This window comes from Sorex fumeus, unplaced genomic scaffold, assembly GCF_029834395.1.
Source record: "Sorex fumeus unplaced genomic scaffold, SorFum_2.1 ptg000048l, whole genome shotgun sequence".
Taxonomy (NCBI): Eukaryota; Metazoa; Chordata; class Mammalia; order Eulipotyphla; family Soricidae; genus Sorex; species Sorex fumeus.
The window spans coordinates 13027779-13040744 of record NW_026606105.1 but is presented as its reverse complement, the minus strand read 5'-3'; the positions used below and the strand labels follow the sequence as shown (position 1 = coordinate 13040744).

Sequence of the window (12966 nt, the reverse complement as noted above, 5' to 3'; positions counted from 1 at the left end):
CCTCACCAACTTTCAGAGCACTTCACACCTTCCTTTGATTAAAATTTATGAGCTAGGTGGCCGGAGCGATAGTACTGCAGGGAGGGCGCTTGCCTTGTATGTTGCTCATCCAGGCTCAACCCCTGGCACCATGCATGGTCCCCCAAGCATTGCCAAGAGTGATCTCTGAATGCAGAACTCAGTAAGTCCTGAGCATCACTGGGTGTGGTCCCTAAACACTGAAAACCAAAAAAGGCAAATAACTAAACCATAAAACACAAACTTCCATTCAGGGTGGCTGGGGTGATAGTACAGTAAGTAGGGCATTTGCCTGTCTGCAGCTGATGGGGTTCAATCCCTGGTACCACACTTGGTTTCTCCAAGCACCACAAGGAGTGATCCCTGAGTGCAGATCCAGGAGAGACTCTTGAGCATCATGGGGTGTGCACCCCCCAACATAAAGAAAAATGTTTCTAAATGAAAAACTAAAACTTCTGTGCAAGGCCTCTGTGCCCCCTACCAGGAAGCATTCCCCCCCAGTCTCCCCTCCATCTCCTCATCCTTCATCCCCCTCTATCACCTCATCCCTGGGGCTTCACTTGTTCGGACTATAGTCTACTCTCATCACGCATTTCCCATCCTGAGAGGAACCTCCCAACACCCTTTATTTGGTGCTCCCTTCTCTATCTGAGCTGCCTTTTCCCCTAGTGTGTGCGGCTGGCCTCAAAGCCATGGAGTAATCCTCCTGGTACTTATCTCGGCTATTCTTGGGTGTTAGTCTCCTATTTTGTTACTTTATGTTCCCCAGATGAATACAATCTTTCTATGTCTGTACCTCTCTTTCTTACTCATTTCGCTTAGCATGATACTTTCCATGTAGTACCACTTGTATATGAATTTCATGACTTCATCTTTTCTAACAGCTGCATAGTACTCCATTGTGTAGATGTACCAAAGTTTCTTTAACCGGTCATCTGTTCTTGGGCACTCAGGTTTTTTCCAAACTGAGTGGGTTTTCAAGACTGTTAGGTGCACTGATGGAAGGTGCATTGATGGAAGGTGTGTTGATGGAAGGTGCCTCAGAAATGAGGTGTGCACATGTTCTCTCAAAGGAGAGAGGATAGGGGCAGCCCATGGAGGCCAGAGAAATAGTTGTGCAGAGATGCTGAGGGCCTTACCTAAGGCAGTGGTGGAGGGGAGAGGTTCTCTGAAGACTTCTGAGGGGGGATTCATGGGACGTCTTGGTGGTGGGGCATGAGAAAAATGAAGGCTCCCAGGTACCTACCGCTGCCTAGAGTGGGGCCCTCCAGCTTCCTCACACAGAGATCCAGACTCCCCTCACTCTCCATGGCTACCTCCCCCTATAATGGAGGCTGCCCTCTCATTCCAGCACAGACTGTGCTCTGCCAGCTTCCTCCTGCCCTGCCAGGCACACCGTAGCCCTCAGACTGCTGCTCTTGGAATCTAGTTTCTAGAAAGAATGAGGGGTTTAATCTGTCCACCAAAACATACGTTTCAGTCCTGTCCTTGGATCCTGTGAAGGAACTGAGTGAAGGATCTTTGCAGCGTTCATTAAGGGTCCAAGGTGAGATAGTGATAGATTTAGGGTGGACACACTTGCTGAAGAGTGCCCAGAGCCACCAGAAGCAGTTGGGGGCAAGGAAGGACTTTCCCTGTGAGAGGGAGCGTGCAACCCCAGTGCCACTGTGCATTTGGGCCTGTGACAAATAGCCAAACCTCTGTTTCCGGCCACGATACTTGTGACAATTGGTTCTAGTAAACAAATATAGCATGAATAATATATATCTGGAGATGGAGATTAAGTTTAGCCTGAAATAGGCTCTCTTGCTATTTAGGTTGCTTATGTTGTACTTCGGAAATTTTTCTATACCTCAAGGTTTTAAATATTCTTCATTTTCTGATAGTAATTTCAAAATGTTGATATTTTTGGTCTTCATAATTCACCCTTTAATTTAAAGGGGATTTAGTTTTATAGGAAGTGTGAGGGTCAACATCTAATTTCCATATGGAAAGCCAATGGTTGCAACATTTCAAAAATCTGATTTAGTAGTCATAAATATTCTATTTTTGTAAAGATTTATTGAACCATTCACCTATTGGAATTTGTGGTGTTTTAGCATGTGCTATTAAAAATAATGTCATAGTGTATAGTCCAATATGTAAATCTTAGAGTGTGATTTTTATTGTTTCTGTAGGAACATTTTCTGGAAATGCCATTACAAGAATGGGCACTTTAAAGATTCTTGATATATTTCCTAAAGGTTAATACTAATTAAAACTCCCACCAGTGGTTCTTGAAGTGTTCCTACCTTATTATAGGAACATCTTACTATACATATTTGTACCAGAGTTCTTAAAATTGTATCTTTCTACTAGGGAAAAACAATATTTTCTATCATATTTTATTTTTCTTTGCAGACAAGTTTAAGTTTTTTCTCATTTATTCAGTAGTCATTTGATTTCCTTTTAAAAAATTGTCTATTCATGTACATGGTCACTTCTGTGGTTTTTAATTTTTTTGTTCTTATGGCACTTTTGAAAAATAGAAAATAACTTATTGAATATATCAGCTTTTTCTTTTTATGTTCTCTTTAATAATTAAAACATTTAATTAACCTCAAAAAATTTAATTTTTTTGAGGTTACACCCAGTGGTGCTCAGTTGAGGTTACACCCAATGGTGATCAGGGCTTACTCTTGGCTCTGTGTTCAGTAGTCACTCCTAGCATGGCTCAGGGGACCTTACACGATGCCAGGGATTTTGCAAGCAAGTGCTTTACTGCTGTACTATTGCTCTGGCTCCATTAAAAAAAAATTAATGATATCTTTTGCCACTTTGAAATCTGATAGATGGTCACCTAAACTTTGTTTCCCTAATTTCATTATCTTTGATGCTTAATCCTTAGTTTATCTTCCTTACGTGAGCTTTTCCCTGTAGTCATATGATTATAACAGTCAAAAATTGTGCTAAATACTCTCCATTCATTATCTCTTTTACCAGTAAATCTATTTTGAGGGTGGGAGGGTACAGACAGCAGAGCTCAGGGGTTGCCCCTGGCGCTGCTTATGGGACTGTGTGGTTCCAGAGACCAGTCCTGGATGTTCAACTCAGCATGTTGAACTGTTTCTCTAGCTCCCAACAGAAATATTGAATATTACTGCTTGTCTCACTGACTTGTGATACACATAAAAATATATTCATTGTGATAGCACAGTGGTAGGGCGTTCGCCTTGCACGCAGCCAACATGGCCGACCCGAGATCGATTCCTCTGCCCCTCTTGGAGAGCCCGGCAAGCTACCGAGAGTATCTCGCCCTCATGGCAGAGCCTGGCAAGCTACTCCTATTCGTATGCCAAACATACTAACAACAAAAGTCTCACAATGGAGACATTACTGGGCCCGCTCAAGAAAATCGATGAACAACAGGAGGACCGTGACAGTGACAAGTTGGGGTCAGAGAGATAGTAATGGGGGCTGAAGGTGCTGGTCTTGCATGCAGTTGACCCTGGCTTGTTCCTGGCACAGCAAATGTCTCCTGAGCACCAAGTCCTGGCAGAGTGAAGGTCCGGCCAATCCCTGAACTCCCCCCACCCCATATGCATATGTATGTATTATATCTCCACAGTTGTTGTTTAGTCTAAGACTGGTATTCTAGACTGTTAATTCTATTCCATTGATCTATATCTTCATTCTTAGTCGTGTAGTTATTATTAACAATACTATTACTACTACATGTAACCCCAACAATGGCCAGGATCCAGAGATTATCATACTCAGCTGCGGCCGCGCAACATCTTATTATTCATTCCTACTTTGGACAAACTGGCAGGCTACCGAATGTAACCTGCCCACACGGCAGAGTCTGGCAAACTCCCCGTGGTGTACCCAATATGCCAAATACCAGTAACAATGATGGGTCTCATTCTCCTAACCCTGAAAGAGCCTTGAATATGGCACTTTTTAAAAAAATCTCAGGGCTAGGACGAAGGAGACATTACTGGGGCCTGCTCGAGGCAATTGACGAACAACAGGATGATCATGATCGTGATCTTGATTACTACTACTACTACTACTACTACTACTACTACTACTACTACTACTTGTCAGTATTTTAGAGCCCGGCAAGCTACCAAGAGTATTCGATATGCCAAACACAGTAACAACAAAGTCTCCAATGGAGACGTTACTGGGCCCGCTCGAGCAAATCGATGATCAACGGGAGGGCCTTTACCTTTTACCTTTACCAAACAAACTTTAATGCTTGGTCAAATAAGATCCCCCTACTTTAGGGTTAATTTTTTTGAAAATGGTCTTTGCCATCTTAGCAGTTGATTTTTCCCTATGAACTTTAGAATCACCTTGACATGTTACTTTAAAAGTACCACTGAGAATTTGATTGGATTTCATTTTACAAAGGTTTAATGCTGGGCTAGGGAGATAGTACAGCTGATAGAGTGCTGGTCTTGTGCACAGCCAACCTAATTTCAACCCCCAGGACCCCATGTGTAATGTTTCCCTGTATTTTTCTTTGTGCTTTATGGTAAAGTTTATATATTTTAATGATTTTTATATTTTTTAAAAAACGTTTTCTTGATCGTGTGTATGATATCTTTATCAGCAGTTTACTCCAAATATTTCTGCTCTACTGTAAAAAAATGGGTATTGTATATATATACGTATATATACAAACTCATGAATATGCATGTTGATTGTAACACACATATTTTATATATAGTCACTATAGTGAATTATTTAGATGCTCTAATTGTTTCCTTGCTTATTTTTTTTGAGCTTGATGTTCGGAAGATAATTTCATTTGCAAATAAAGATAATTTTATGTCCTAGCTCTTTATTGTATTTTATTTCTGCTTCCTGTATCTTCTCTTTGGCTAAAGATTCTGAATTATGAATCATAGTGATGATAGCAGACAGCCTTTAACTTGTACTTATTTTCATAGAAATCTCTTTAATGTTTAATATAAGAATGACATAAAGCATCAAAACTTCAAGTAATATAGAACAAAGGAGAAAAAATCTCAAGTTTTTAAAACACCACTTAACCATGAGCATTGCAGGGAAGTTTCCTTCTCAATTAAAGTGTTTTAAACTTTTGAGTATAGTCATTAGTTAAGAAATATATTTTATGCTGCAATCTAGAATATACAGGCAAGCAAGCGTGTATGTCCACAACCAAAAGTTTTTTGAAGAAATTTTCACTCTTTTTTTTGGCTTTACTTGGAGGAGAGGTGACTGTCACACCTGGTGATACTCAGGGATTACTCCTGCTCTGCACCCAGAAAGTACTCCGGCAGTGCTCATGGGATGCCAGGGATTGAACGTGGGTTGGCCACATGCAAGGCAAATGCCCAACCCACTCTACTATTGCTCTGGTCCCAAGAATATTCACTCTTACTCCAAGCAAAGGATTTCTGCTTCCAATTATTATTTTTATCTCCCCCCCCCCCACTCCCATCAAAAGAATCCTTTTGGGGACTTGAGAGATAGACAGGGGTTAAGGCACTTGCCTTGCAAGGAGTGGATCCTGGTTCGAATCCCTGGTTCCACATATGGTCAATCCCCTGTGCATCTTCAGAGTGAACCCAGAACTGAGATCCAGGAATGGTCCCTGAGAAATCCTGGGTAAAAAGAATAATCCTATCAGTAAAAAAATGGCTGACTCACACCCATGAGATGGATTACAAAGAGTGGACTGAACTCCACAGCTGGAAAAACCATATTGGCGGGGTACAGAGTCCAGTATGTGTGACAGTGTAAAAGTGTGCTAGAGTACTGCATTGTTCTCTAAGGGTACATAGCAGAAGAAGGGGTGAGAGTTGGGAGTTGGGAGAGGGCACAGAGGGAGACCCCACAGCTACTCATGTCAGGCCTTTGTATTTTGAAATTTCGTGTCCACAGTGTCAACCCACTGATGTCCTGGTTGAGTCTGTGGTCCTAGACCTGGGTTAGAACCACACTTCCCCCCACCCCCAGCCTCGGGGAGACCCCAGTGCTCACACTGACATCATTTGAGAATCAGCTCTTGGTGATGCTTGGAGACCTTATCTTGGGCTGGAAGGAGGAGGCAAACTGATAATAGTAATAGAAGATTGATAAAATAGTACTCACTCATTGACCCTTGCTGTGAAGTCCAAGTTAATAGGCTTCGGGGATGAGGCATGACCAGGGTGGCAGCCTAGGGGAACTGGGTGCTGATGGAACACTGGGCATCTGTTGGTCCTAGAAGCTGTGGTTGGCAGCACAGGCTTTCAGGATACAAATCTTCCTCTTGGAGTATTACCTCTCTGGCCGGATTTCACCTTGGGTCCCTGGGGGAGTCATATCCCCCCCACATGGAGCCTGAGATCTTGGCATCTGGAGATCAGAAGACTGAGGGTGGGTTTGCTGGGTGCAGGGTGTGGGTAGAGGAGAGGGAAGGTACAGTGGGGATGTGAAGCCAGGATCCCTTTACACTGGCTCCCTGGCTACCCTCCTCACCCCCAAGTGCCAGTCCCAAATTCTCACCTTTGCAAGGACTATGAAGGAAGTTGCATCCCCTTTATCAGAGTCTCCAAAAGACCCAGCAGTCCCCCAGGTCCTCTCAGTGGAAATGTGGTTTTCATAGCCAGTGATCCTTCTTCACAGTGATCATCTTCATTGTGCTAAGGGGTCCATGGCATATCCCCAACCACAGACTCCCGTGTCTCTGAAGAGGGGCACATAGTGTTCCAAGATGGCACTGCCTCTGGGGTCGTTTCTTGGGAGATTCATTTATTGGCCAAAGTTCTGTCTGAGCAGCGTGAGCCAAGGTTACTTTCCCACCTTCTCCACTACCATCATATAAATAAGACTCTGTAATGAGATAGATGTGTGCAGGTGGTACTATGCTAAGCCCCAGGTACCCCAGGCTAAGCCTTTCCTTTTTTTTTTTTTGGTTTTGGGGCCACATCTTTTTTTTTCTTTTTGGGTCACACCCGGCGACACACAGGGGTTACTCCTGGCTCTGCGCTCAAGAATTACTCCTGGCGGTGCTCAGGGGACCATATGGGATGCTGGGATTCGAACCCGGGTCGGCCGCCTGCAAGGCAAATGCCCTACCTACTGTGTTATCGCTCCGGCCCCTGGGGCCACATCTTGACAGCAGAGCCTGGCAAGCTCCCCGTGATATATTCGATATGCCAAAATCAGTAACAACAAGTCTCACAATTTGTTGTGAGACGTTACTGGTGCCTGCTTGAGCAATTAGATGAACAATGGGAGGACAGTGCAGTGATACAGTGCTTGAGATACTCAGGCTTACTCCTTGCCATTCTCAGGGGACCGCATGGAATGCCAGGAATCGCACCCTGGATGGCCACATGCAAGACAAGCACCCCATCCACTGTTCTGTCTCTCTGGCCCTCCTTCGTGATTTGAAAGCAGACTGAACAGGGTGCCTGCATTCTACCGTGCACCTGGCTTGGAAGCGGTCTCTCTTTCAGCTGCATTCTGTGCTTGGGTAGCCTGAAGTGCTTTTAACACAGCATATGCCAAAATGCTGAGGGAGAAAGAGGAAGGAACAAGCGAGAAGGAAGCCTTTCCAGAAGTTCAGCATTGACTTTGGAAGTAAAGTGACAGGCTAGTTGCAGGAAGTTTGTTTTATTTTTCACTCTCTGTTGATCCCTTTTGTAACTCACACACACTAAAAAAGCTTGCCTTTTCCCAAATGTTAGCCTACATCTCAGTGACTTAATAAATAAGGCGGGCTCTGTGTAACTTTGGTCCTGCCCTTCGCCACAGAATTGTTTCCAGGCTCTGGGCCTCCTGGGACCGCTGGCCCCATCTGCTCTCTGACCTGGTGACTTCCACATTCAATCCACATGATGTGGATTGAATATGAAAAGGAGCATTCTGGATCTCTCTGTACTTGCTCTGTTCAGACTTGAGAGTCCTCTTTTCATGATGGTTATTTCTGGTCTTCTAGTTAACCTTTTTTTTTTTTTGCGGGGTGAGGGGGTTGTTTTTGAGCTAATGTTTATTTACAGGACTGTATGTGATTCAGAACAACTCTTGACAACTCTTTACTCCATGACCACCTGCCAAGTACCATTAACCTTCCATCACAACCCATTGGATCCCTTTACCATCTTGCCTTCCCCCCTTATCCCCAGTTTGGATTTGGAACCTAAGACTTGGGTTTGGTTCCATGCCCCCGCCCCCATCCCATGAGGCTGCAGTTGCTCCATCACTGCAGGCTCATACCTGGCTGTCCAATGAGCTCTGAGGCAGTGGCCATGGGAGGGTGGGGGGGTGAGTCGGAAGATACAGACACCCTTTCCCTCCCGGTGGTGGTGGTGGGGGGCATGGCACCATAGCTTAATGCATAATCCATTCATATTTCTGCTGAAAGCTGCTGGGTTCCAAATTAGGTCCATGTGCCTCTGGGGCCATGTCCGTGCTGGAGGGCCATTTGTGGGGGAAAACTCGTGGTCTTCGTGGAGCAGGAAGGTGTTTTGTTTCTTGATCTTGGTGATTCTTAAAACACTCACATCAAGGGATACCCCCATAAAGCTTCCGGTTTTATCTTTCTGTAAACTAATCACAACACTGGAAAATGGTAGGACTACAGATGTACAAGCTGTGACCGGTTCCCTGGCACAATAATTGGCAGAAGCAGTGTTGGAGGGGGTGCCTGGGGAACAGGAACCAGGAAGTTCTTGAAAGCATTTTCTTATGTGGTGTCTCTGATTCCACATACTAATTTGGGTGGCGGGGGAGGGAGTATTAAGAGCTTACTCCTGACTCTGCACTCAGGGATCACTCCTGGTGGACTTGAGGAACCATATGGGGTGCTGGGGATTGAACCCTGGTTGGCTACTTGCCTGGCCAGTTTGCTACCCACTGTTCTATTGCTCTGGACCCTCCATATGCTATTTTATTTCTACTTTATAGTCAGTATGAATGAGAGGGAAAGCATCTCCCCATTCTCTAACCACAGAACAAGAAAGGAAAGTGGGAAAGTGTGACTGTTTGCTGAATGGGTCAATGATCCCCAATTGTTCCCTTGTTCCTCTGTAGACTCCCAGAACTCATTTCAAAGCTGAATATTTAACAGAGATTTAAAAAAGAAAGAGTTTATTTTAAGGATTCCAAAGTCAAGGCCAGAGAGGTAGTACAAGGAGTTAGGCACTTGTCTTGCATGTGGCCAACCCTGGTTCCATCCCCAGCACCCTAGCATGTGGTCCTCTAAAGCACTGTCAGGAGTGATCCCTGAGAACAGAGCTAGAAGTAATCCCTGAGCACTGCTGGGTATGGTACACGCCACCCCAAACAAAAACAAAACAAAAATAATAAAGTTATAGTTCGTTGGGATAGGTAAAACTCAAATCTGATCACCAGATTATATCTGCTTCTCGAACAGTAGCTGCACCTAATAGAATTTTAAAAAACTGGAAAGATTAATAGCAATTTCAGAGAATAGTAAACATTGATATGATCCACCCTTTGAAACAGGTTGATTAAATATGTAGAAACAAGGGCCATGAGGAATGGTTCAAGGAGGAATGGTCCATGATTGGAAGCCTACCTCAAGTGGTCATGAGAGAGGGCAGCTAGGATAGAGAAGAGGAGAAGAGACCACTATGACAATGATAGTTGGAAATGATCACTCTGAACACAAACTCTGGCAAAAAAGTCACTATTCATCTTTTGTTTTCTGTTGTCTTTGTGCACTTCATTTGTTCATGATTTTTTGTTGTTTTTGTTTAAACAGATTTCTGAGCTTGGTGAAATCGAATACATTGAACACCTACCTCTGCTTCGAGTTCTCAATTTTTTGAAAAACCCAATTCAGGTAAGATCTCATTTATATGGGCAGTGAGAGGAGGAGGCTCTCGGAGTTGTTCTTCAAGAAATATTTTTTTGTTTTTTGTTTGTTTGTTTATTTTGCATTTTGGGTCATACTCAGCGATGCTCAGGGGTTACTCCTGGCTCTGCACTCAGGAATTACTCCTGGCAGTGCTTGGGGGACCATATGGGATGTCAGGGATTGAAACCAAGTCAACTGTGTGCAAGGCAAATGCCCTACCTGTTGTACTATCGCTCCAGCCCCCAAGAAATATTTTTGGTAGAGAACTTCAGGAAAGAGAATGTTTGGGTCAGGGAGATAGTACGGAGAGGGATTGCATGAGGCTGATCCACATTTGAATCTCCAGCATCACATATGTCCCATGAACACCTCCAGAAATAAGATCTGAGCACCACCATCAGTGACCTCATTCCCTCCTAGAGTCCCGCAAAAAGCCAGAAATTTGAATACCAGGTATTCATCCTCATTCTTTGTCCCTTCAGAAGGAATGAAGAGGAATAAGCAAAGTGACACCTATGCCCTACTGTCAGTGACAGGAAAGCCTGAAATTGCATGGGGGCTCCCTACCCCGTGTGGTCCTTTTTATTTGTCTGCTGATAATAAAGATTACAGGCGAGTGCTATTAAGATTGTAGAGCAATGTTCGTTTCTATTAGAGCATGCATGGGGCTTGAGGTGCAATTCGAATCTGGTTTATGCTTTATAAAAGGGGGCAGTAAAGGGCTAAAGTTAGATACCCAGACTTAATTTCTCAGGAGATAGCTGTGAAATTGGTGGTGTTATAAAATGAGTATAGAAAAAATATAGATTCTTCACTTCTGGGATTCAAAGATCCTTAACTAATTTTCAAGCCTTTCTCTTCCTCTGGATCATAGATTCTTTCCCCTGGCCTCTCCTTCCATCCTTTGCCCTTCTTGTCCTTCATTTCACTTTTCTTCCCCTTACCTTTCCACCGATGTTTGGATTTCTATAGATTTCCAAAGACCTTTGTTTTTGTCTGCATCAAAGAACAGCATATCTGCACAAGCCCAAACCCAAACCAAAAGTGCAAAATATGATCAAACATGAAAGTCACATAGTATGGGGATATTGGAAGGCCATTTAAAGGCCTTTAAATCTTTAAATCTCTGGGAAGGAAAGAAGCAGGAGCTGAATGTGGTAGCACCTCCCAGTTTCAGATGCAGAAGGAGTATGCGAGGACCAACAGGTTGAAGTGCAAGTCATGTCACTGAATGGTACCCCAAGCACTGGGCTAGGAAGAGTCCCTGAGTACTGCTTGGAGTGGCTCTCACACAGTGAAACAGTGTGCATTTACATCAGTAAGTCAGCACTTTATGCACTGAAGTACAGTGAAGTACAAAGTAGGATACTTTGTCTTTTTCTTTCAGTACATTCTCATCTATAAAGTCATTATCCAAAATATCTTCCCCTTTGAAGGGTTGTAACTTGCTTAGCATTCAAAATTTTCATTTTTGTTTTAAAAGTCAAGAAATTCCAACACAGCAGATGGTAGGGACAATAATGAATTAATCCTAGAAATAAATATTATTATTGTAAAAGCATAACAAGTGATGCAGATTCAGACAAAACAACACAGCAGTGAATATTAACGAAGCAGTTTAATGTTTCATTTTTTTGCCATAATGAAAAGTCTGGGTTCAAACATAGGGTGAAAGTCACTGGCCCTGGAACCAGAGGTAACATTCTTCACCACTGGGAGGCTGGGTTGTTTTGCTCTTTAGAAATGAAGACATTCCATGAAATTTGCTTATAAGTGGATAGGCATGGAGAGTATCATGCTAAGTGAAATGAGTCAGAAAGAGAGGGACAGACATAGAAGGACTGCACTCATTTGTGGAGTATAGAATAACATAACATGAGGCTGACACCCAAGGATAGTAGATACAAGGGCCAACAAGGACCAGGAGGATTGCCCCATAGCTGGAAGCCTGCCTCATGAGCAGAGGGGAGAAGGCAGATGGAATAGAGAAGGGATCACTAAGAAAATAAGGAATTAAAGAGGATGGAAGATGTGTGCTGAAAGTAGATAATGGACCAAACACGATGACCTCTCAGTACTGTATTGCAAACCATAATGCCCAAAAGGAGAGAGAGTATGGAGAATATTGTCTGCCCTGGAGATGGGGGGGGAGGGTTGGAGGAGGGGTATGCTGGGAATATTGATGGTAGGGAATGTGCACTGGTGGAGGAATGGGTGTTTGATAATTGATTGTAACCCAAACATGAAAGCTTGTAACTTTCTCATGGTGATTCAATAAAATTTTTTTTTAAAAAAAGAAAGAAATGAAGACTTCTGAACTCACAGCAAAATGTATGAGATCACGCATCTGAAGAAGTTCAGATCACACAATCATACATCTGAGGAAGTTATCCTGCTCAGTCTGCAGGGTACAGTATAGGAATATGATAGAGGGAATATGTAGAGACCTATGAGTGTCTCTGTGTGTGCATCTGTGTGTGTGAGAGAGAGACAGAGACAAACAGACAGACAGACAGACAAAGTGGAGCCCTAAGCCCATGAAGGCAGACTGTTAACCCTGGAAAAGGAAACAATTGACGAATCCTCTTGCTGTTTTAAATAGGAGAAGACGGATTATTGGCTTTTCATAATTTTCATGCTGCTACGGTTAACCGAATTAGATCAGAAGAAGATTAAAGTGGAAGATAAGGTATGTAATCCTGTCATTCCATCTGCTTATGAGTGAACATTCTAAAAACTTCCTGACTGCCAGACCAAAAAGACATGTGAATCAGTTGTTTCTTTAGAGACTGTTTCCTTGTCCTGGGGTCTGTCAGTTTAACCCTCCACCAAGCTGAGCATCAAAATAAATGCAGAAAACCCCCTGCTGTTGGCACAGTGAAAAGTTTGACAGTGAGCCAAAAGCAGGCCGCCTTTTAGAAAGACCTCCACCATTAGGGCAGGCTGTTCAGTGGGAGAGAGATCATGTTTTGGAGGATGTGTCAGTTTGGTGACGTTATCCTAAAACTTCATTTAATAAGAAACTGTATTAGGTGATTCTTCCATGTGATCAAAAGGATCTCAAAGAGGTCATTACACTGCGCTAAAGGTTCTTAATTTCACCCTGCAAAAGGAAGGATTCA

The 12966-nt window shown here is 43.3% G+C and overlaps 1 protein-coding gene across 1 annotated transcript in view; it reads left to right on the top strand.

Annotated features, from left to right (window-relative positions):
- Positions 1-12966, top strand: part of LRGUK (leucine rich repeats and guanylate kinase domain containing) — a 102496-nt gene that overhangs the window by 44837 nt on the left and 44693 nt on the right. Inside the window, exons 8-9 of the mRNA XM_056123976.1 lie at positions 9749-9829; positions 12447-12533. Coding sequence (XP_055979951.1) covers positions 9749-9829; positions 12447-12533 — 168 coding nt within the window. The remainder of the gene's footprint in view (positions 1-9748; positions 9830-12446; positions 12534-12966) is intronic.